At 36.2% G+C, this 23,485-nt stretch overlaps 1 protein-coding gene across 1 annotated transcript in view; it reads right to left on the bottom strand.

Moving 5' to 3' along the window:
- The window catches only part of APOB (apolipoprotein B), a 34,418-nt gene extending 11,869 nt beyond the window's left edge, over positions 1-22,549 (bottom strand). The window contains exons 1-25 of the mRNA XM_072407486.1: positions 22,412-22,549; positions 17,991-18,029; positions 16,010-16,125; positions 15,771-15,916; positions 14,643-14,787; positions 14,331-14,480; positions 13,723-13,847; positions 13,005-13,087; positions 12,380-12,596; positions 11,113-11,340; positions 10,292-10,409; positions 10,057-10,200; positions 9,741-9,949; positions 9,347-9,587; positions 8,490-8,666; positions 7,187-7,378; positions 6,762-6,923; positions 5,690-5,901; positions 4,901-5,083; positions 4,691-4,812; positions 4,364-4,574; positions 3,338-3,513; positions 2,841-3,028; positions 1,744-1,883; positions 784-1,154 (exon numbers count right to left, since the gene is read on the bottom strand). Of these exons, the coding sequence (XP_072263587.1) occupies positions 784-1,154; positions 1,744-1,883; positions 2,841-3,028; positions 3,338-3,513; positions 4,364-4,574; positions 4,691-4,812; positions 4,901-5,083; positions 5,690-5,901; positions 6,762-6,923; positions 7,187-7,378; positions 8,490-8,666; positions 9,347-9,587; positions 9,741-9,949; positions 10,057-10,200; positions 10,292-10,409; positions 11,113-11,340; positions 12,380-12,596; positions 13,005-13,087; positions 13,723-13,847; positions 14,331-14,480; positions 14,643-14,787; positions 15,771-15,916; positions 16,010-16,125; positions 17,991-18,029; positions 22,412-22,469 (4,153 nt within the window). The 5' untranslated portion in view covers positions 22,470-22,549. The remainder of the gene's footprint in view (positions 1-783; positions 1,155-1,743; positions 1,884-2,840; positions 3,029-3,337; positions 3,514-4,363; positions 4,575-4,690; positions 4,813-4,900; positions 5,084-5,689; positions 5,902-6,761; positions 6,924-7,186; positions 7,379-8,489; positions 8,667-9,346; positions 9,588-9,740; positions 9,950-10,056; positions 10,201-10,291; positions 10,410-11,112; positions 11,341-12,379; positions 12,597-13,004; positions 13,088-13,722; positions 13,848-14,330; positions 14,481-14,642; positions 14,788-15,770; positions 15,917-16,009; positions 16,126-17,990; positions 18,030-22,411) is intronic.
- Positions 22,550-23,485: the final 936 nt, after the last annotated feature.

Raw genomic sequence — 23,485 nt, 5'->3', positions numbered from 1 at the left:
ATGCGAAACGCATTGGGAATCGGGACAAATCTTTGATTATGTTAGTCTGCTATATGTACAAACAGTCTTATGCCCTACTACATAAAACTACCTTGTGAAGCTTTGTCTCAATGCAATGTATTCAATACAATTGTTTTATTTTACTAAGTAATTTGCCAAAAAAACTGTCTTTCTCTCTCCTTTTCTTATTTAATATTGATCCAGGCTTTGGCAAGCACACTTCATGTATTTGTGATTTTCCTTTTGGTACACCTCTTCCCTGTAACTAGTATCAAGTAAAAGCTATTGTCATTGAATAATTTTCAGCTTGTAAGGTATTGAACAAAAGGATAAATGTTCTATTATATAAAGGCCATAAATCATGCTATACAAATATTATAATTAAAATTCCACAGCTCTATACCTCAAAATGTATCTACGTTTTGTATGCCAATTTTCCCATCTGTATTATTTCCTTTAGTGTATGGATGCAACACTTTCCTAAACCTGATACTGGGCAGCTTATTTCCCTATATTCTGATAGTCTTCAATTTGTGTCAACTCCTGGGACCAAACACTATCTACGCCTTGCATGTTGATGGCTGCAGGAAATTACACTTTTCATTTATATTGCAACCCCAATTGGCTTCATCAGTTTTCTATTTAGGGTTGTTGGACTACTTCACTTCTTTGGTATACGGTCATTATTTTGAAGCTGTTTTTTAGTATACATTTTTATGTTATCAGGAATTGATATATAGGTAGAACTATAAAAATAGTTATGTGTTTAGTATATTAACTTACCATCTATGGAATATGACAAAATGTCAAAAATGGCATCTGCCTTCATTTGATAGCGAGAAGTGAACCAGTAGATGTCACTAGTAGCGTTGCCTCCAGAATAGGATGCGGACCAGTTGTAGTAGTTGCTCTTAATATTGGATGAGACATCTAGAAGGCCAATTAAGGGAATTCTAAGTTGGTAATACTCAGGGATAGTGAAAGCTGGAATCCTGAACTCTTGAGATGGGAATTTTACTCCCACAGACTCTAGATCCAAAGCCGGAGATCTCATTGTCCATGGTACAGCTTGTTGGGATGACTTTCCACCATAGGGCAGTGGGATATTGATGGTAAAACTGTTCTTGTTGAAACGATAAGTTATTTCCCCATCACTACAAATAAAAAAGATAAATTGATTAGCATTTTTTTCCTAACAAAGCACAAGACAATTCCTAACATACAACCAAAATGTGGGTTATACTCTTCTAAAGGAAAAAAAGTTTAAACTGCTAGATTGCTTAATGCATTGCCTACATTCATTCCTTGCAGTCAGTCTTAGGCTTTGTCAGGGTCTTGGTATTAGACTGTTGAATGGTTAAGACCTTGACTCTGCTTTCTGATGCTAAAATTACTTTTTTCAAACCCAAATCTTAAATCAAAATTTAACTCTACCTAAAGAACCCCCCACCCTGTGAAAAAATATCATAATGCAACAGCTGTCAATGCAACAGGGCTTTGCATCAATTGGCCTTGGCTCTCTGTCTGTAAACATACCCATGAGCAACCTGATCTGAATATCAGTAGTTGTGCAGAGAATGATGTGAGTTCAAGGATTCTCCAACAATTACATGTAGCACAATTGAAAAAAAGTGCAATGCAGTGAACATGTGCACGGGGTAAAGAAACATTTGCATAACATTCTTCTTTATGCATCAGAAGAGCTTAATTTACTTAGCAAAGCAGCTCCAAGCCACTGATTACCTTTTCAAAAACAGATCATTTGGAATAGGTGGAATGCCTATTTTCTCCAGATCCATTTCTTTTAATGCATTCAGTTTATTGGCAAGTGTTTGGGCGTATGGACTCTCCTTTGATGCCTTGCGCAGCATGTTGTCAGTTGCCTAAAAAAATATACAGAAAGTATTATTTATTAAATTGACAGACACATAATTGATGAGATTTTAAGCAGTGTTTCTAGTTTGGATGGAAACACTTTCACATACTAACACCAAGGGGCTCCCCACATCACACAACCGAAACAACTACCAATTGACTTTTGAAACAGTGCAGACACTCTTCTTTATTTATGTAAGTTCTAAAGCCAAAACAAGTCAATTCTTTATTATATTTCCTTTTATTTTATTCCCCCTATATGTATATCAAACCAAAACTTGCTTTTTATTAGTTGTGGATAGAATGGGGATATTTGGAACCCCTTTTTAAATTTGTATTTCTCGAATGAAAAGGTCAAGTGGAGTGCTGGAATAATTTGGATGGGTGTTCTGACTTCAACAACTTATTTCTCCAAGACAGGTCTCCACCAACTGAAAAAAGTGAATATGTTCCCCAGAGAAAAGTACAATGGTTTTAATAATTGCTAAACTAAATTGCTAAACTAATGCATTGTAGGAAGTCGACCTTTATTTTAGGTTTAGTAATATTAGGTTGCTTCAAGACTGCCAACCTAAGTGTGCTCAGAATGTGCTAATCAATCCTATACTAGCAACCTGCCATTGAGATACTTCTCAAACTAATATAGCTACACTCCGGTTAAGAGTAAATTCTATAACCCCAAAACAGCTACCACAATGAAAATGTATTACTTTATTTGGAATGCTGTAATTTTTATTCTCTCTTATTTCTTTTTTATTTATGCTTTTGAGCCTTTGTTTCATTTAAAAACAGAATTCAGCTTTTGGTATGTTTAAATGCGCATTATGTAACTGCAAAGTTGAAAATTAAAAAGTTGGATTTTGAAATGCTGAATTGTTTGGCTAACTCATTTTGCTATAATAAGACCCAAGTATCCTCCATGACCCCTTTAATTTAGTTATAGACAATAAACAAAAAAAACTTACCACCATGGACTGCGACACAATATGGCGAAGGGTCATGTCAGTCTGGGCAACCTTATGGTCCAACACATCATTTGCATAGGTTTTTATAGCCTCGGGGAACGAGAACTGAAACTCAGGAAGGTTGGAAAGGATCTTCTTGATGTTGCTGTTGCTGTCAGTGTTCCACTGCAAACTGACCTTCTCGTTGTCTGAAGCAGAAAACAGTTAGAATTTAAGATATAACCTTCCATGTCTCTAGTATAAAATAAATACGTTAATTAAAATAATAAAGGACTGGCCAACTGGTTACAAAACCTGGCAATACATTATAAATGTAGCCCTTGGGTACTGAATGTTTGATTTACTGTACGTGATACCCATCATATCATCTATTGTTTAAAATGAATTAGAAGGCATGTTCAAAAAGGAAAAAATCAAAATCAGTAACTCACAGGAATTTATCAGAATTCATACTCTGATAATTGTTTATTTTTTTCACCCCTTTGGATGAAACTTACCATATGTGTACACAAGGTTCTGAGATGCGGACAATGCACAGATGCTGGCAGAGGACTGTATCTGAAGCTTGTGGTATCCACTAACACTCATAGCATCGACATTTGTTTTGGCCTCTATGTTTAATTTGGGAATGCTTAGGATTGCACTCACTGTGCCTTGTGACCTGCGATCATAGCTGTGAATGGAAATAAGAATTTGCTTTAAATGACACTGATAATGTTCAGACATATAATCAATTTGTCATGCAGTTACTACCCCAGACACCCAATGTCAACCACTGGAACCGAATGGAGCATCTAAGTGTGGTGACAACTACTATAACGAACATGAGATTTGAAAGTTTTTTCACATTCAAAAAGTGGTGAACCACTGCAGTCCCATCCACTTTGATGATGCCTCCGAACCAAACCCAAAAGATTTTTGCAGCTTTGATAACAATTGCCCTCCCATTAGTATAACTAACAAAGCTGTTAACAATAGAGGACACAATATTAATATAACTAATGTGTATTGTAAGCATCACTTTAAATATTAACAGGTCAGTCATCCAAAGTAATATATTACAGTTCCTGGTAGAACTTGGCCAGCCATCTATGATTTTTTTCTGTATACATTAGACTCCAATTTTAAGATTTTTGTTCCTATGTTCTCTTGTCTACTCACGCGAAGCAGCCAAATATTGTGGATATACGGGTGATTTATTCTCACTATTCACCCATTGGATGGACTTGCCCTTTACAGTGTCACTAAGGGTTCATTGTAAGAATGCCCTGGCTATTATAGAAATGATGCATTTGGGTAAATTTCAAAGGCAGGTATGGGGACCATTATAAAATAATCTAATATGGTATTTTAAAAATAAACTCTGTTCAATATAAACACTGCAAAATGTAGTATGATTTGACATAGAATATATAAATAAGCTATTCTAATTCAACCTTTCTTCCTTTTAAGTTTATTCTAGGAGCCATTTCATTTCAATTTTCCCTACCTGTTAACAGTCAAAAAGGTGTATGACTGCTTACCTAATCCTGCCAGTCAGTGTGACTTCTGGAACCTGTTGGTTGATGATTTCAGCAGTAAGTGTATACGATTTAATGATCTGATCAGAGTCATCACTTAATTTCAGCCTTGTGCCAAGGTTAATATTAGCATTGGGAATTTCCAAATCGCCAGTCAAGGTCATCTTGTCGTAGTTGTATTTAAAGGTAACACTTGCCTCTGATGCCTCAACTCCTGAAAAACAGATAAAATATTTTTTAGAGATCTGTTAAGATCTAAAAAAAAACATCAAAGCAGATATATCAAATACAATTATAAAGCAGAACTAAGAACAGGGAATTAAAACCCACCTTCTGCTTGAGCGGAGATTTGCAGAAAGCGCACCTTATCTGTTGTGTCCTGGCTGGAACCATAACGTGTTGTTAGAGAATATTCCTGCACCTCTCCAGTTGGCTGGATCTCCAGATCAAACCTTTCAAAAATGAGAAATAAACCTTAAAGATCTATTATTAAAATGAAACTTTTTTTAATGTCACAAGTTATGGATATCATAGACTAACCTGGTTTCTCCAGTGAGTGGAAAGTAGGGGGCTCCATCGATTGAGCTGGCATTAGAATACACAATGTTTGTACAGTATAGCAACCCTGTGATCAGGGGCTTGCAAGAGGATTTCCCCTCACGGTTTTCAATAATGGAAGGCATGACTTCAGTCTTTGATGCAAAGACCAAGTTAATCTTGTTGCTGATTAAACACAAACAAAAATATATTAGTGTTAAGTAATTGCCTATCTATTTATTTTTTTCATATAAAGAACATCTGCCATGGTCAGGTGGGGTTTAGGGGCATATAAATGGCTGTATTGGTAGAACTTTTTCTGATGTCAAAAGACACTTTGGCCCTGATTTATTAAAGCTCTCCAAGGCTGGAGAGAATACACCTTCATTAGTGAAGCTCAGCGATCCAACAAACCTGGAATGGATTTACCAAAAGTCATTCACTAATTGTAAGCAAATGTTTGCAATTCTGCACCAGATTTATTCTAGCTTTGCTGGATCACCCAGCTTCACTGATGACCATAAATCAGGGATCTTGAGAGAGAGATCATCAATACAAAAGACTGTTCAACCTATAAATTTAATTTTTTTTTATACATACCGTAGAAAAGCCAAAAAAATATTTTTTTGTATTTGTTCCTAATACTCATAAGTTAGTCGAAGTCAACATTATTAGTTTCAGCATTGTCGTGGCATATGGAAGGTTTAGCTGTCTGTTATGTATTCTGTATACATAAATGCTGATAGGTAGATCGATAGATAGGCAACTTCTGCTTTTTTGTCTATTACTCACTTGATACTGAAGAGTTTTACTGGAGTGGTGGGTGCTGGGACAGAGAGTTTGAATTGTCCTTTATTTGCAGAGACACGAGCCTGAATTCCAGATTCATGGTAAATGTTGGTGTTCATTTGGACTGCGTGGCGGGAGAATTCTGGGATCTGAACTCCCAACTGAGTAACAAACTCCACAGCCACTGCTGGTTTCAGAGACAGTTCAGTTTTTGCCTGCAAAAGGGCAAAGTCACAAAATTAGACCCACATTTCATACAAAATGCAAATTATTTGACATATTTAGAATTTTTCAAAATGAAATCAATGAAGCCACGGCTATTTCTTGCATGCATCAAGGTGATATTGTAAGCCTGTGTGCTTTTTTTAAGTCATCATATTATAAAAGGTTAGCAGCCAAGTGACTGACTAAAGTTTTCCACATTCAGACTACGGATAGGAATTTAGGAACAAGACCACAGCACATGGAATCTGACATGCCTGTATGTGTAGAATAATGGATAATCTAATGGAGGCTAAAACTTTTGAACAGAAATGAGATGGAAGGCAAGACCACCAGAGAGGTAAGTTGGATTGCTTAAATTTGCCTTCATTTGTTTATTTTGAGGACTGTTTTGCCAAACTGAGGAAAAAAGTGGATTCAGAATAAATGAACTGAAGTGATTCCTTTACCTGTACATAGCAGGCAGGGTTCAGCATAGGGGCAAAATGCCCATTGGGAATGCTGGCAGTTGTTAGTGGCAAAATGCCCATTGGGAATGCTGTCCATTGTTTTCCCTAACAGGGGGCTTATAGCCCCAATATTTATACTTTTTACAAGCTTAACCTAATGTAAGTATCCAGATATAAGGCAAGTAGTGTTAGGTGTGAGTGTTGTTAATGTTCCTGCCGGTTATGTTATTAAGTAAAAGACCTATCCAAATTTAGCTTGAACATGAGGTTGGTTTAGTACTAGGAGAACTAAATCAACTGTTGGATGTTTGGGCCACAATCTGAAAAACAACTCTATAGGTACATGTATTATGTACAATTTTTGAGAGGACAGAGTTCTTTCAATCAGTTTCCATTGTACTTACATTTCTTAATGTAAACCCAGTCTTGGCTCCTGGTGTAATTATTCCAGAAAGGGACACTTGAAGCTGAAGACCAGATCCGGTTGGCAGGTAGAACTGATTGTCCATGAAGATGTAGTGGGCAAACATATCGCTCTCACCTCCAGCTGAGAATACCTGAGCAATCTATCAAAAATCAAATGTAATCATTTTAATTCCATAGAATTCATCAATTTAAAACTAAGATAATCCTAATTTTTTTTTTATAACCCCCCTATTATTCTCTTGTAAGATTGATATTCTTTACAAAGGTCGTCTTAACTTTGTTAGAGGACTATACACAAGGTAATTATGCTATGGAAACAGCAATAGCTGATTTAGGATATTTCCATTGATGGTATACCAGTCTAGGTCTGACATTAATCAGTAAAACAAAGAATCAGAAATACCTTTGCTGGTAAATTGTTGATGGAGTGGAAGCTCTTAAGCAGCATATCCCCCAGGATCTTGAAGTCGCTCATTTTAACATAGCCCAGTTCTTTACCGAGAATTTCCAAGTAGGCATTGGCCTCCGGTGCATTGCTTGATCTGATTTCCTTGATCAGCTTCTCAGCGTTAAAGAGGATGGCCTTTTTAAGATCCTAAAATGCAAATACCCAGAATATGGTTAGATATAAAGAATGATTCTGATTTTCTATGAACAACAATGTATAAAACTAAATATGTAATGTAGACTTTCTGGACCAGGAAGGCTAGACTAATTGGATAGGCATATCCTTAGTGTGACAACACTTGTGAAAATGTGGAATCGGCTCCCTCAGGATGTAGTTTCAGCAACTATTATAGATTGCTTTAGGTAAAAGCTGGATGATTTCTAGAAGCACAGAATATAACTGGGTATTAAAGCTTTAAAGTAAAGAAAAACAGAGACCGTTGATCCAGGGAACATCCGATTGCCTCATGGAATCAGGAGGAATTTTTTTCCCCTGTTGAAGCAAATTGTATCAGGGTTTTTGCCTTGCTCTGGACCATAAGGTTTTATATATGGGATATGTTTATTTCCCTAGTGGTTGAACTTGATGGTCTTTTTTCAACCTGACCTACTATGTAACTATGTAACAATTTTCCTTCTGCAGTGAATTGCTGTATCATTGCTCCTATAAGTCTTTTGAAGTTGGCACCATGGATGGTCCTATCAGTGTAAACCCATACCCAGCTCCACCAGTTCTATCTGCAGGAACTGAGTATGTATCGGAGTAATATAGCTTCTCACATTTCTTTTATGACAGTTATCATAGCAACTTGTAGTGTGCAAAATGACCATGTATGTATTGTACATTGAGCTTTCTTAATATATTTACAAGGGTTTACATTATAGCTGGTTTTAGTTAAATCATCACCCTTCTTTCAAGGAAAGAATCAAAGAAAATGAAACCCAACAAACACAAGAACGGGCAGCTTCCCCCAAATATGGGATAGTAGTAAAAGGAAGCTATGAATATACATACACCATTTGCAGGGGAGATCATATACATTTCATCCACAATATTTTATTATTGTGATCCTAAGGTGTTTATATAATCTAACTGCTGTCTTTTCTGTAAAATCACTTACAATCTGTTTACTACAACCATTTAGTATTATAAAAGTGTTTTACATCGTACATTTATTAAACCTAATGTTATAAATTATATTTCTTACACAAGCCATTGAAAGATGCAAATAAATGCTAAACACAATGAATGACTATACCTCAGTTTGCCTGTCCTGTCTGGAAACACCAAACCACTTGTAGAGAATCTCGCTGACTTTGTCAGGAACTTTGCCATCTGCCCAGTACAGAGCTTTTGTAGCGGAATCAGGGAAAAATCCTCCTTTTCCAAAGAGAGCATCCAGAGTTGGTTCAAAATCTTTTCCTTCAATGCCAATCTATATTAAAACAAAAATTAGAACTTGTAAAAACTTTGTTTCAATATTGTTTAAGTTAAGCATTACTTGTAAAACTTCCTGTGCTGCATATAATCCAAGAAAGATTGGTGTACCCAGTATCCAATCACATTATTCCTTGTTTGATTTTATAGACAATTTGGGCAACAAACTTTATGAGTTTTATTTTTACCAACCCTGCTGTATGAGTTTTATTATAACCAACCCAGCTGTGTATGTGTTCTAAGCCAGTAACGCCCAGTATTAAAACCAGAGACATCATGGAAACTGGAACTTAAAAAAGTTTCATTGAGGGTATTATTGGATGCAAAGGGTTTTTGACACTCTGCTTTTTAGGAACACATTTTGCACCCATAGCACAAATAACATTATAAAACATTGATATTTATGGTACCATTTCCTCCCATGTAGACAATGTGGGCTGCTTTTGCTGGTTCCTTATTAAGAAAATGCTAATTGGCCAACTTTCATAATAATGATTTGGCTTCAAGCACATAGAATTTCTTTCCCAACACTCATGTATAGCAGCTAGTGTTTAGGGGAAACAGGCCAGCAATGGTAGCCCCCAAGAGCTCATGGCATGAGTATTAATATTACTATGGCTTACTGCTGTTTAGGCATGATTCTTGCACATGGATAATTGTAATTTAAAAAGTAAGTACCTCAAATATGTCCACAGACTCTCCAAATACATTTAGAGTCTCCTTCAGCATGACTTCCCGAGGCATGTAACCAGTGCTATCATAAATTACGTTTCCGTCTATCGTGGCGCCTACATTGTCTTTCAGCCCAGGAAGGTCCAGGTTCTTGGAATATTGGTAGTTGTGTGACAATTTTGTGAAGTCACTGACAACGGATGGTGCACCGTTTGACTTAATGGACTCTTCGAGTTTGGCTTTGAGCCTAAAATGTAATATGGAAAATTTATATCAACATTTGATTTACTATACATAAGTTAAAATGTTGATAAAAGTTTAATACATGTTAAGTTTGTAATTTCCAGATCAACTGAACAGATTATTTATTAAAAGTCTTTCCATTATGTGTTTTACTTACACTTGGGTCTCTGGAGCCTCAGAGTTTAGAATGTTAGCAATGTGAGAGGCAGCAAAGTTCTTGACTTGGCTGTTATCCTTATTGAGCACTCGAAGGATTTTGCGGAGGTCGGACTGTGAGGGGTCCTTCATGACGGTGAGGTAGGCTGCCAGTCTCTTTTGGACTGGGGAGTTATTGTCCTGGAAAACCTGGACAAGTGAACTGCGAACCTGAATAAAAAAGGACAAATTTATGGATAAAATTGTGGACAAAGTAATACCTATGGTGAACTGTAGATCAGTGCTGAGCCTTCCCGTTTGTCATTAGGTCAACTTACTTCATCTGTGACTGTCATTTTACGAAGTGCCTGGATAGCTGCCTTCTGGACATTTGGTGATGGGGCCAGACTAACACATTTCAGAACCGAAGACCTGATTTCTGGGTTGGCTTGTTCTAAAACACTTCCCATAATACCAACAGCCTATGGAAAAAGAACACATGTAATGGATGTCCAGCCATAACACAATTATAGAAGACAGACATTATATGTGAGAACCCAACAAATAGATTACCTTGAGGGTCAGGAACGTCTTATCTTGGTCTCCATTGCATTGGTCGCCAATGAGAGAGGACATGAAGTCAGCCACATCCCTAAGCTCAGGGGTAATGGTGTTTGCATCTTTGTAGAAGCTAAGAAAATAAAAACATTATAAAAATTTTAAATGATTATAAAGCTCTATTTGTGATATTCTTGTCATCTAGATATACACTCTGTTAGATTTTTGTATATTTTCGGAGCTTTACACTCCATTCTACACAAGCACATTATACTCAGCACACTCCGTTATATATTATATATTGTGCATTTCAAGATTGTTAAATATATTCCATTTGGAAGCACTATGTACTCTCCTAACAAAAAGCTCTAAATCCACCAATAGACTCCATATAAACTACACCAAGGAGTCTATATACAACTTACTTGCTGACTTTATATACACTCCGTTGGGGAGCTATATACTGTATATACTTTTACAAGGAGGTCTACAAACAATTTAATATGAGCACTCTATAACTTCCACTGAGAAATTTTATAGATGCTTTGTGGTATATGATTAGTATACAATAAAGCTGCAACCTACTTATTTGTGACATATATATATATATATATATATATATTTATATTTATTTATACAATTTATATTTTAAACTTTATAACACTGAAGTCTTTACATTGCTTTATGTATAGCACCAGGATATTTGTGTCTGTTGGGTGTTTTGCATGTTCACCACTAGCAAGCAATATCCTAAAATACTATAATAAATACATAAACAGCCATGTTTGTTAAATAATTTTTTACCATGTATTTCTTGTTACTTATAATGTACTTACTTGTTTACTGTGTGACTCAGGGCATAGAATGAGGCTCTGCTTTGCTGGTACTGTGCCATGTTCAGAATCTCACGCACACGTTTGGTGCATGGTGATGGTAGAAAGCCAAGCGCATAGGTAATGGCATCAGTTAGCAATGGAGATACCTGGCTTGTTCGCATAACTTGCAGGATAGCTCCGAAGCATTCTGGAGTACCGCACTGGGTCAGCGCTTGCAGTGTAATGGGGCTAGAATTAAAAAAAAATATATATATAAAAACAACTTAATAAATATGCTAATATAAAACATTTTATTAGTAGTAATAATATTAATAATAATAATAATATACATAGTAAACTATCAAGTTTTGCTTTTCTAGACTGCAAAGCAACATTGTCAGTTAAAGATACTCCAATGCTGACATCTTGTGGTGATTAGTGATACTGCTATGCTAAAAATTATGGAGCACTGGATCTCTTATAGCAGTGGGTATTCTCATTAAGGTCCCAGAAAGTATAGAGGGAATGGTTACCCTTTTGAAATCTTCTAAGCTGACAAAAAGAATCTCGAGCAATCAAATCTATAACTCTCAGGTCTCATCTTAATATACTAGCCCAGTACATCTTTATTAAAGATGGCTGGTACTGGGAGATTATGTAAACTACCATTTCTGATCTGGTCCTAAACAATACAGCTTGCCCGGATGATGTTCTGATTCTCTGCTATTAATCCTGTATGCATCGCTGACCTAGATTTGGCAAAATTGGCATGCATTATTTTTTTTGATACAAGTTTAAATAAAATCTGATCTGGTCAAATTTTGGCTCTGGTGCTTTCCTTTAGCTACTTTATTAAAGCAGTGCAACTAGCAACAAGGGATCCAACCATGTTTCAGTCTATTGTAACAAAATGTATTTAATTGAAATTTTATCTGCAAATTGAAAATGTCTATTTGCTTGGAAATCCTCTATGTATTCCTTAACAGTGGTTTGGCTTTATCTTATTCTTGTTTAAAATTTTGGTAACTTTTCTGATTCTTTTTTAGATTATTTCAAGTGGTGTGGTCATAATGTAATACCAGATTTAATCAGGAGATGGAAATAAAGAGCTTGCAACTCCCAATCATTGTAAAATTCCACCAGCAGGTGGCAGTCATGAGCTTACATCTAAGAGGTCTTGGGCTTTACCATGCCACTACAAAGAGGAGTCATATAAGATTTTTGTTTTAGCTTGAAATTTACTCTGAAGAAAAGTCACTGAAATTTAAACTTGTTTATTTTTATATACCTTGACAGCTGCATAAGTCTTGGCACGAGTGGACCTAGAGTCTCATTCTTGAGGGATCGTAGCGCAGTTACCAGTTTGTGGAAGCGGTTGGCTCTTTGCTGGTTCTGCCCAGTAGTTGACAGTTTCTGCAGCTCCAAGAGATTATCCATGACTGCATCTTCATTATTGGACTGGTACATTGAAGACTCCAGAGCTAAGGCCTTTGTCTGTGCTGAGTCTGGGAACACAACATGTACACAAGGTATTACTTTTTTTTTCCAAGCATAATAGAATTAGTTGTTTATGTCTTTGGTTGTTGTATTGCAGTGCTTAAGACCCAAAAACCATAAAAAAATACAGGATGTGATGGAGAATTGTATTCTATCAAAAGATATATTGGTCTTCTTCTCTGACCTGACACCAACATAGGGACAATTGGCCAAAGACCCAACCTTCTCCAGAACCTCCATAATGGAATAGTTGCAGAGAGATGGAATCACTTAATATTTGCCAAGGGCTCCATTATGTTTAAATCTACCCCTTCACCCAGAGAATGAGGATATCAGAAGGAAAGATAGGTGGATCTGACAAATGTATTATTCACTCTGTGTGTAATACAGAAAAAATATTAAGGACATATTGTTACCTGTAAATTCTCTGTTGTTGGTCTTTGACACATCTTCCAGTTTTAATGTCTGTGTCACTTTAGCCATCATGCCATACTGATTTCTAAAACACATAAAGCAAAGCAATAAATAAATATAACTATATAAGCATCAAAAGTGGTAACGACCTATATACGAACACCCATCTTCGATCACAAGCAAGGGTTCCCAGCTAACCATACAAACGAGAAAGGCTCATTGGTATGCTACATCCATGTCTGGATGAAGAAGCGGATCATGGAGCAGGCAGGCAGTGCTCCCTGTACACTGTTTTTGGCTTTGACTTTGGCTTTAAAGTTATTTCAAAATTCCACCAAACCCAAATTCCTCCCAACTTCATCCATGCTCGGACTAAACAAATGTCCTTTAATAGGACTCCTCCAAGTCAAGACCCTCAAACTTTAGTCAGAATGCCACCCAATTAAAATAATGATTGGTATTCTCATGGCTGTTCCAAGTGGCATCAACCATAAAACTATAGGGAACTATGGGAAATCCATCAGCCAAAGCTCAAGAACCCCTTAGGAACCTCTTGGGGAACCCTAGGCTTTCATGGAATTCTGGTTGAGAATGGCTGCTCTAAAGAAACCAGGAAAGACAACTAGACACAGTGCGTACTGTATGTGATCCTGAAGACAATAAAATCATAATACCAAAAATAATGACATAACAACATAAAGCATTTAACATAACACTAACTTGTGAGAAAATGGAAGGAACAGATGAGTCTCCATGCACGATGCATCTGTAATGTGCTTTCGTTTAGGATCCAAGCTGTACTGACACGACTGGCTGCTGCTGAGCAAGGTGGACAATGGAGCATTCTGGGAAGACAAATTGTTAGACAAAAATGTATAAAATGGGTAATTCTGTCATTCACTAATCAGATCAAAACTCCACTAAATTACCAGCTGAAGAATGTAAAATCTACCTAATGGCTTTTATGTAATAATGACATTTTTTATCCAGATACATTAAAAGGTATCACTCACCAGTAGGCAATAGTAGTATAAGGTCTGTCTGATAACACCTATAAACTGTTGTATAACAAAGGTGCTAGCTGGATTTTATAAAAAAGGAAAAAAAGTTAACTCATAGTTTAACTTTCTTCCAGAATCAAAGAATTTCCTGAATTGACAGGGAAAGAATACAAAATAACAGCACACATAGCTACCCCTAAGAGGTAAGTCTGTCCTTTAACAATAGGTTAAGGTAGAGCTTTCATTACTTCCATTAATTCCTGGGGTCACTGATATTCAAATACTTATTAAATTTCCCATAATTAAAAGAGAAAGTGACCAACTTACCAGTCCTTTAAAGAGAGCGATGGGGCTGACATAGTCTCTGAATGGTTCGAACTGATCACATGTCTTCAGGTTTCTTGTCACTTTAATATCTGTGTCCCCTTTCTTTCCAGATAAACTGACCTCACTGGTACATTTGCCATACACAGTATCCTGAAAATACAAATAGCAAAGACATAAAATTATAATTATAATACAATTATTGGCTCCTATTGCAGTCTGATTTAGGACATTGGTGGCTCTAAACCAAGGTTGGTTATGGGAATTATATCACCTACACAGCAATTAATATAATGAAGTAACACGTAAACTTACCATGCTATTGCTCTCCTGGTTCTCATCTGGAATAAGAAGTGATGAGATAATACCTCTCTTCATATTTAATACATTAACAGGCTCATCGCCGTTTGGATATAAAACAACCTGCTTCCCATCCAGAACACTGAAGCTCACTTCATACCTGTAGACAGGAACATTACATTAAAAAAATGGAACTTCCTGCATTGTTAATATTTTATCCAATGGCTAATTAAAAAGAAAAAGCAATTGCCCTGATATAACTACAGCTCCCCCTAGCGGATATTCTGTAAATTTTTTTATAATGAATAGAAAAATATGTACAAATGAAAAAGTCATAGAATAAATGATATTAGGTAATTGCTACAATAATAAATAGGTATATCTATCTTTTAGTTGTGAATAGCATCAGGGACAAACATTTTGAGGAGCAGTGTGTGCAACTGCACAAGAGCCCCGGACAGTCCTCAGTCAGCAGGGGCCTCTGCAGCAAGTTAGTGAGTGATAAAGACAAAGATTAGGTTGGGGGATTTATCAGAAAGGAGGGAAAAAAGAGGGAGAGAGGGATAGAAAGAGAGAGGGAAAGAGAGTAGAATGGCAGAAAATAGGAGATGAGAGATGGAGGAATAAAGATAGGGAGGGGGGAAGGGGGGTAGAAAGAGAGAGAAAAGAATGAAAAAAAGGGGGGGGGGGTAAGGAAGAGATAACGTTAGAGACTGGGATTAGGCAGAAAAAAAGTGGGGGTAGATTCCTCCTTTTTCATACTATACAAAGTTTTTTTCCTGAAACATATGGTGAGGGGAAATCATCCCTTGGGAAAACCAGTTCCATTCCCCTTTGGTCCTAGTCATCTGTCTTTAAGAATAAACTTCAGTTATTGGGGTAATTGTTCCTGGAGGATACCCCGATAAATTCAAAAAGGTCACTGTCCTAGATAAAGAAGGGTTTAGGTTGGGTTTAGAGATCATGGTGCCCCAAGCAGCAATACCATCTGAGGCATCCATCCCCTCCTTCTACCTACCTTGTCCCACTGACCATGTCCCACAGTTACTCTAGTAAACATTTATAATTGGATATCTGCTTTTTAGAGATGTTGTAAGCTAAAATTCTGATATACTGATCCATTATTCAACAGACCCAACTTACTTGGACATAGCATTGGAGAAGTCCTCAGAGTTCTTGGACTTCTTGAAGAGTGCTTTGCCCTCTGAGTTCACTCCGTACACCTCTCGCAGGGTGCACTGTTTTATCCTCAGGATGAAGTTGCATGGCTGAGGGACTTCCAGTTCCACCTAAGACAAAAAGTAAATAGGTTCACACTCCGATTAGTGCTATAAAATACATTTATATCTGAGTGAGTGAGTGATCAGGTCTTGCTAACTTACCTTGCAGTTGAATTTGGATCCACTTTGTGAGTCGGCTGTACCCGTCACACCACTGGAGGTTTCAGCCTCATAATTATATGTGTATTTCCTAAGATGTTTGAATTTTGTTGCATCTCCTGAAATGAACAGTTTAGTGTTATGTGGATAGGCAACAATTAATAAACCAAGGACTAACCATACAAGGCCTTTGTACCACCACGCAGTGGGGATAAGTGATATTGCTATTATCGGTAAGGTGAAACCCTTAAGCTATGCTTAGCTAGTGACATGTTTATCATGTTTTTCCAAAGATTATCCCTATAACCCCAAATCAGACTCATGGTGCCCTCAGCCATTTTTACACCACCCTTTATATTGCAAATTCCTGTGAGCCAAACATGGGCCTACCCATATATATTTTTTATTTTCTTTCTCTATAGACATACAAATAAAGTACATAACATTTTATAGAAAGTCCTAAACACTAAAATACATTAGAAGAAGAATACCATTTGTTGCCCTATGCTATGGCCATGTGTCATCCATCCATAGGCCTACTTACAACTACAAGCAACCCCTAAGACAGTGAAATTGATTTAATAAAAGCAATAAATAACGTAAAGGTCACTTAAGTTATCCAATTATATGCAAGAAGACAATCCCGTATATTGGAAAGGGTATTCAAAACTTTAATTTATATACAATGCTAGGTGATTATTTTCTTTTTTTTAGTACCTTACTATTTTACATTTATTATGTAATTTACTTACCCATGTGTTTATTTCATAAAAATATGTTTAAATATATTAGTATAAACTAAATCTTTATACACATCACACTCAGTGAACTTACTCCCAGTAAACCAGTTAAAAAAACAAAAGTAGTGCCAGCCTAATACTTGGATCTTTCTAACAGGAGGAAATGAGCAGAGTAAAATTTAGCATGGTAAGCCTCTTTTATTGTCCAATCCTCTGGCTTTGGGTGGGATCATGATTAAACTGCATTGCCTAACCCCAGTGGGGAGAGATCACGTCAGTTACCTGTCTATGCGGTGTGGCAAGGATCTGGATCACATGACAGGCCAAATAGGATTTACACAACTCATTTGCTTGACAAAACAGCCAAAATATTTATATTCCGACAGTTTTATGTGATTGCACTGGGGTAAGCAGCATTGATTGGATTTTGTTTTTAATCAGGGTCAGCCAGGGATTTTCAATACATGGTGAGTGTTGCAATCTGTGGCACTGGCTTAAAAAATGGGAGACTAAAAGACTAAGTAAAAGTGCGTTAAACTCATCACAAACCTTACATTTTGAATTTTGTACAATTTCCTTTAGATCTACCAACAATTATATAGTTGAATGGTTTCTGAATGAATGCACATATATTGGATGGGACAGATTCAAATATCACATGTGATTGGTAAATCAGAAGGAAAATGAGGATGAGGTTTATTTTGTGAATTGATGCCCCTTTTTTTCCTTTTTAAATATTTCCTGATACTATACAAAGTATTTTAGCTGTTTCATGGCTTTATAAGCACTAGAGAGCAGTGTTGGCTTAGTTTAGACATTGGTCATCTTTATAAGAGCTCAGTTCTTTTCCTCCTGTGTGCTCTACAGAACAACATGTATCCTCTGTTCCAGGTATCAGGGATGGCCTCCAGCCTTGGTTACAAAGGTTAAGCACACAGTACACATTTCATGATCCTTGTAAAGATTAGCGGCAATAAATAATTATCCATGCTGATAGGACCGTAATGAAGTCAGCGGTCACATCTGGTGTTTACCATCCTGACCAGTTGTTAGGTGACATAGTCCATACTAAGAACCTACAGCAATTCTGTCTCTGTGTGTCGCAATCCTGTAAATCACCCAAACCCTTATAATCCCTTCAGTATACAAGAGGTCGCTTTTACCCCAATGGGCAATTGATTGTTTCCACTTTGATAACAACACAACATTTAGCATATTGGACTATTATTGAATATTGGTCTTACTTGAACAGCTTGTGCTCTGGCTGTCTGGCCCATCATCTTCTGCAAAAATAATAATGAAACTGATTTAGAATTTATCCAAAAGTATATAACATGTATCTTAAAAAGTATTTCTCTTACTTTAAATTTGTCTACACAGATGAACACAGGAGTATAAGGAACAATCAAAAGGACCTGAATGTAGACCTAACGTAAATAAAGCACCACACAGGCCAGAAGAAAAGTGGAGCTCTCATCTGTCCAGAATCTGACAAAATGTTGGTTACACTAATGCTTTAATTTCATCAAAAGACAAAGTTGTTTTTTATATGGACATGACTTGTGAAAGTCATGTAAGTTTCTTATTTAAAAAAATTCTGCTGTCTCCATTGGAAAGATATCAATTGTTTTTACAGCAATCTTTAAACCCTAGAGGAAGCCTTCAAGAAATCATGAGGTCTCTCTGAAGCCCTGTAAAGCTTTTCTATACACCTTACATGATAACATAGCACGACCAGTAAGCTGTTCAATGTAAAATAAAGAAAAATGAAAGGATTTGGTATACCTATATTAGTTGTTACTTAAAACCAACACTTTTACAGTTCCTTGATCTATACATGAATAATAATTATTAAAATACCCCCTTACATTGGTGATCAGTGGAAAACTAACCCCTAACTTTGGTGATCAGTGGAAAACTACCTCCTTACATCGGTGATCAGTAGAAAACTACCACCTTACATTGGTGATCAGTGGAAAACTACCCCCTTACATTGGTGATCAGGGGAGACATATCCCTTTTTATTGGTAATCAGTGGAAAAATACCCCCTTATGTTGGTGTTCAGTGGATAAATACCACCTACATTTTTGATCAGTGGAAACATGCCACCTCCATTGGTGATCAGTGGGGATATAGCCCTACATTGGTGATAAGTCCAAGAATACCCCCTTACAATAGTGATCAGTGGATAAATACCCCCTTACATTGATAAATAATATAAAAATTGCCCTCTTGGACTTGTGTTCAACCATGCAAAAGTAATTGGCATCACAATGTACTAATGCACCCTAACACACCTTAATGTAAAGGTTACAGTGGTAAGGAACACTTGTGTACTCAAATGTACATTACCAAAATGTTCCTTAGCTAAGGAATGTGTTTTGGGCCTACATATTGCCTTCTTATATTGGTAGTTTTTGTACGTGGGAGAGAATTTTACCACTAGCAATCTTTGAAGGAACCCCAGATGGGAAACACCACTTTAAATGAATAAAATAAATTCTCTCTTGTCTCTCTGTTGGAAGATTTCCTGGTAACAACTCAAAATTATGGGTCTTTACTGACTTAGTTCTAGAGGCAATGGTCACTAGAATAAAGAAAGAGAATCTTCCCAATGCAGACACAGACAGCAATCTCGGGTTCCAACTCCTCACCATGCCAAACCTAAGGCTGGATTCATATATATGAATGCTGCATTTCAAGTATAACACTGGTAACAAGTTTTGGTGTTCTGTGGTTTATTGGCACCCCAACGCACCTTGCCAGTCACGGTAAAAGAACGGCTGCTTTACCTCGACGCAGGGCAGCACATAACACAACCCACATCAATGTAGAGACAATATCCCAACTACACAAATGTCAACCAGGTCTAAAATAAACTCATTTGGCTTTATATTTGGTTTGGTTTTATACTTTAAAATCAATGAACTCCACATTTAAGTGCCAATAAGTGTTGTTCCTTTTACAGTTTTATCTTCAGTATCTTTATTCCAGAAGCTACCAGTAGGATGTGGCTTTCATTGGTAAAAAAAACAGATAAAGTCTTTTTTAATAATTTATTCTAGGTGAGAACCTCCCAATAAAGTAAAAAGTTGAACCAGGAGAGATCATTTAAAGGAAATCTGTTGTTATAAAAAAATGGAAGCTTCCACTCTAGTTCTGATAAGTGTCTCACTTTGTGGACACATACATTGGGAATTATTTACTAAAGGAGCAGATGCCATTCACTTACCAAAGTTAATGTTCTCATATCTTAGAAAATATTAAGATTTGTTCACTTTGTATATTCAACCATGTAGAAGGCACAGGACTGGATATATAAAGTGATAATAACTTCACTCTATGTACTTAGCTAATTGAACGTCTCCTGTGCTTAGGAAAATAAACCCTACTGAGTCATTAATCTAGACCAAGTATGCACATAAACACTTTTTTCTAACTTTTATGATCAGTACGTTTGCTCTGATGAGTAAGAATGTATTGCAGCTATTAGGTCACAATAAGAGCCACGTAGCCAGCATTTTGCTTTGGGGAGATTTTCTTTAATGACTTATTCAGTATGACAATGCAACAGTGATATTGTGCAAAGTAACTCTCAATAACCAATCAGAATTTCTGGGCAGTAAAATCGGGTTGGTTGCTGTGCATTATTGCTACATCCAAAAAACGACTTGTATGCTCAGACATTACAAAGTGATATGTTCTTCAGGCTGATACATTCTTGCTGGATTAAGCTCCCACACTAAATGCATGGATTCATGCATTTAGAATTTAGAATTTGTAGTCAATTGACTTTAGAATTGATCATATTTACAATTGTGACATCAGTTAAAAATAATATCAAAAGAAAATGGTACAGTAAATTCTTTATGAATTACACTTTGCACATACTCATTTTTCTTTGTATTGCCATAATATGCATTTCTGAAATGTATCTGTATTCAGTAAACCTTAAGTCCAGCTAGTATAGTTCAAAATGTATACTAAAATGTCTAAAGAAATATAAAATCCATACAAACATTACTGGTTTTCAAACAGATCTATTGATAACAAAACCTCTATATACACATACAGGAAAATAGTCCACCCAAAATGGTACATTGATCATTCATATTATTTTTATTATTATTATTATTATTATTAATAATAATAAACAGGATTTATATAGCGCCAACATGATATTGAGCCCTGTACATTAAATAGGGGTTACAAATGACAGACAGATACAGACAGTGACACAGAAGGAGCGTACCCTGTCCCGAAGAGCTTACAGTCTAGGAGGTCTCATAGAGGTCTTTCTCCATGAAATCACTTCAATCCCTTCACTGGAGATATAAAGAATGGTCCATCCAACCAGCATGAACCAAAAACAGAAAAATCTACCTCCCTGAATACATCATCCACTACAATTGTACACAAAGGCACAGGCTTCAATACATAATACTTATTTCTGTAGGAACTCTGGATTCTGAGAGATGCAGTTTTCAAGTAACTAGAGTACCTCAAATTGGTAGAGAAGGAGAGCAAATATGTGACCAATCCTAATCCAAGCCACACTATTGGATTTAAAAGCAGTAAACCAGTCTACAGTGCTCTAAATACAGAGATTTGTAAATTTGTAACCTCAGTCCAGCTGAATATTGAGCACGCATCAAATAATAAATTGCTAAAACTGAGCAAGTTGACCTCTCAAGGCAAGCTACATGGAAGCAAGTAGAAGCAAGGAACAATTACCCTACCACAACCATGGACAACTTCTGTCCTATGAGTAGCCGCAGCAATTGGCAGAAATCATAAATAAATACATAAATATATATATTACATAACAAAAGATATAAAAAATATCATATTTAGGAATATATATATATATATATATATGTATTGATATATATATCAAAAGAAGGAAAGATACTCTACCAATGAAGGTGTCTACTTATTATATATAACATTATCATTATTGTCATTATCATAACATCTGTCACATTGAAAATATATTTATTACATTCCACCCTTACATTTATAACTACCGGTATCACATTCAGGTAAGAAGAAGTCCTGTATCCATCTAGCAGTTAACATCAAACTACAAGTTAATATATAAATTGGTATTATTATTATATACAACTCCTACAACAAGCATCTACAGCTAAGACCGGGCTTTCTATGGCAAGCACTGGTAGCAATTGCCATTCCATTCCCTATAATAATATTCAATAACCCAACATTTTATAACCCTGGCTGCAAACAAATCCTCCTATTCCGTCTGTTCATAACAGATTTGTTGTTTCAACACATTACCACCTTTGAGACAATAAAGGGCCAATTGACCAAATTGATCCGAATCAGAGATATAGGATACATTTTAGAGAAACAAATTCAATAAATTCATTCAGAAGACTTGCTGTTTACTAATTCTATTCAACCAGCCTTTAATTAATGATCCCTGGGAAAACACACCCATAAAACAACATTTTCATATAACAAAAATAAGCCAATCTTGTTGAAACTTTTATGAATGATTAAAATAAAACAAATAGCACAGGTTTTTGTTTGTATTTTTAAATATATATATATATATATATATATATATATATATTTATTTATAATACTGGGCTCACTTTTAGATCACCAGCTTTTATGATTTGATAATAATCCGTTACTTACGGGCAAATGTGCAGCTGCTAGTGAACAGCACAAGGAGTAGGAGCGTCCTAGTGCCCATGGTGAGCTGTAGTAGCTCTCAGGCACCCTTTAACTCCTATATCGCCAGTACTGGCTCCTGGTCTCGTGTCCCAGAGAGAGAATGAGACTTTTGCTTTGGATCTGAATTTATATAGGCAGGAAAACCAGCTGAGGTATTGTGTTTGGAAGTTCAGAGCAAATTGCAAAAGGTCCAAAGGGTAAAGTTTTGCTTCGCAGATTAGTGTGATGACCTGGGCCTAGGTCTGGGAAAACAGCACAATAGCAGTGATAGCACAGGCAGCTCAGGACAGAATTACTATTTATTGACAGATTTTTATTACAATTGTATTATTTCAATATATTATGTTATATTGGGGTGTGATTTTATATCATATCATTGTTTTTACTTTTCCCAGTTTTATTACATGGTACTAGGTGATTGTTTATTGTTATTGTTTTCATGTATCCTAAATTTCCAGGGACAGAGCAACATGTTAAAAGTTTTCCTTGGAAATTGACTAAACATCTCAAGAATCTATTTTTTGTAATCCATACTATACCATACTATTCCCATGGTTCTCTACATTTTAAACATTTAAAGCTGAGAATAGACACTACGAATTGCATCTTATAAGGTACTTTGGTTCTCATCCTCCGGAGACCCGACATGTGAGCTCCTGGACCCCGGCATTAGTGTTTTTGCTTAGAAATTCCTGAGCTAAAAATATTATTTAAAAAAAAGTACCATGAAGTGTCAAAAAGACAGCCAGAGAATGGAGCCTAAATGAAAACTAGAGAAAAAGCCACCAAGTTCCCAGGTATGCCAATGGTTACATTGCATTATTCTAGATTGCTTGGCCAATGGTAACAATAGTTGACCGTGTTGGAACACAATTGGAAGACAAGAACAGAGAGTTGTCATCCCATAACAGGATTTTTGGGTAGAAGAATCACCAGCTTATATTTTAATTAAGATAGAAAAATTTTGGAAACAACTTCTAAAATTGCAATATGATATATGTAAACCTACAATTATATTTTTTAGCTATGGATAAA

Source organism: Pyxicephalus adspersus, chromosome 4 (assembly GCF_032062135.1).
Source record: "Pyxicephalus adspersus chromosome 4, UCB_Pads_2.0, whole genome shotgun sequence".
In the NCBI taxonomy this organism is placed as follows: domain Eukaryota; kingdom Metazoa; phylum Chordata; class Amphibia; order Anura; family Pyxicephalidae; genus Pyxicephalus; species Pyxicephalus adspersus.
This window is presented reverse-complemented; position numbering and strand designations above follow the sequence as displayed.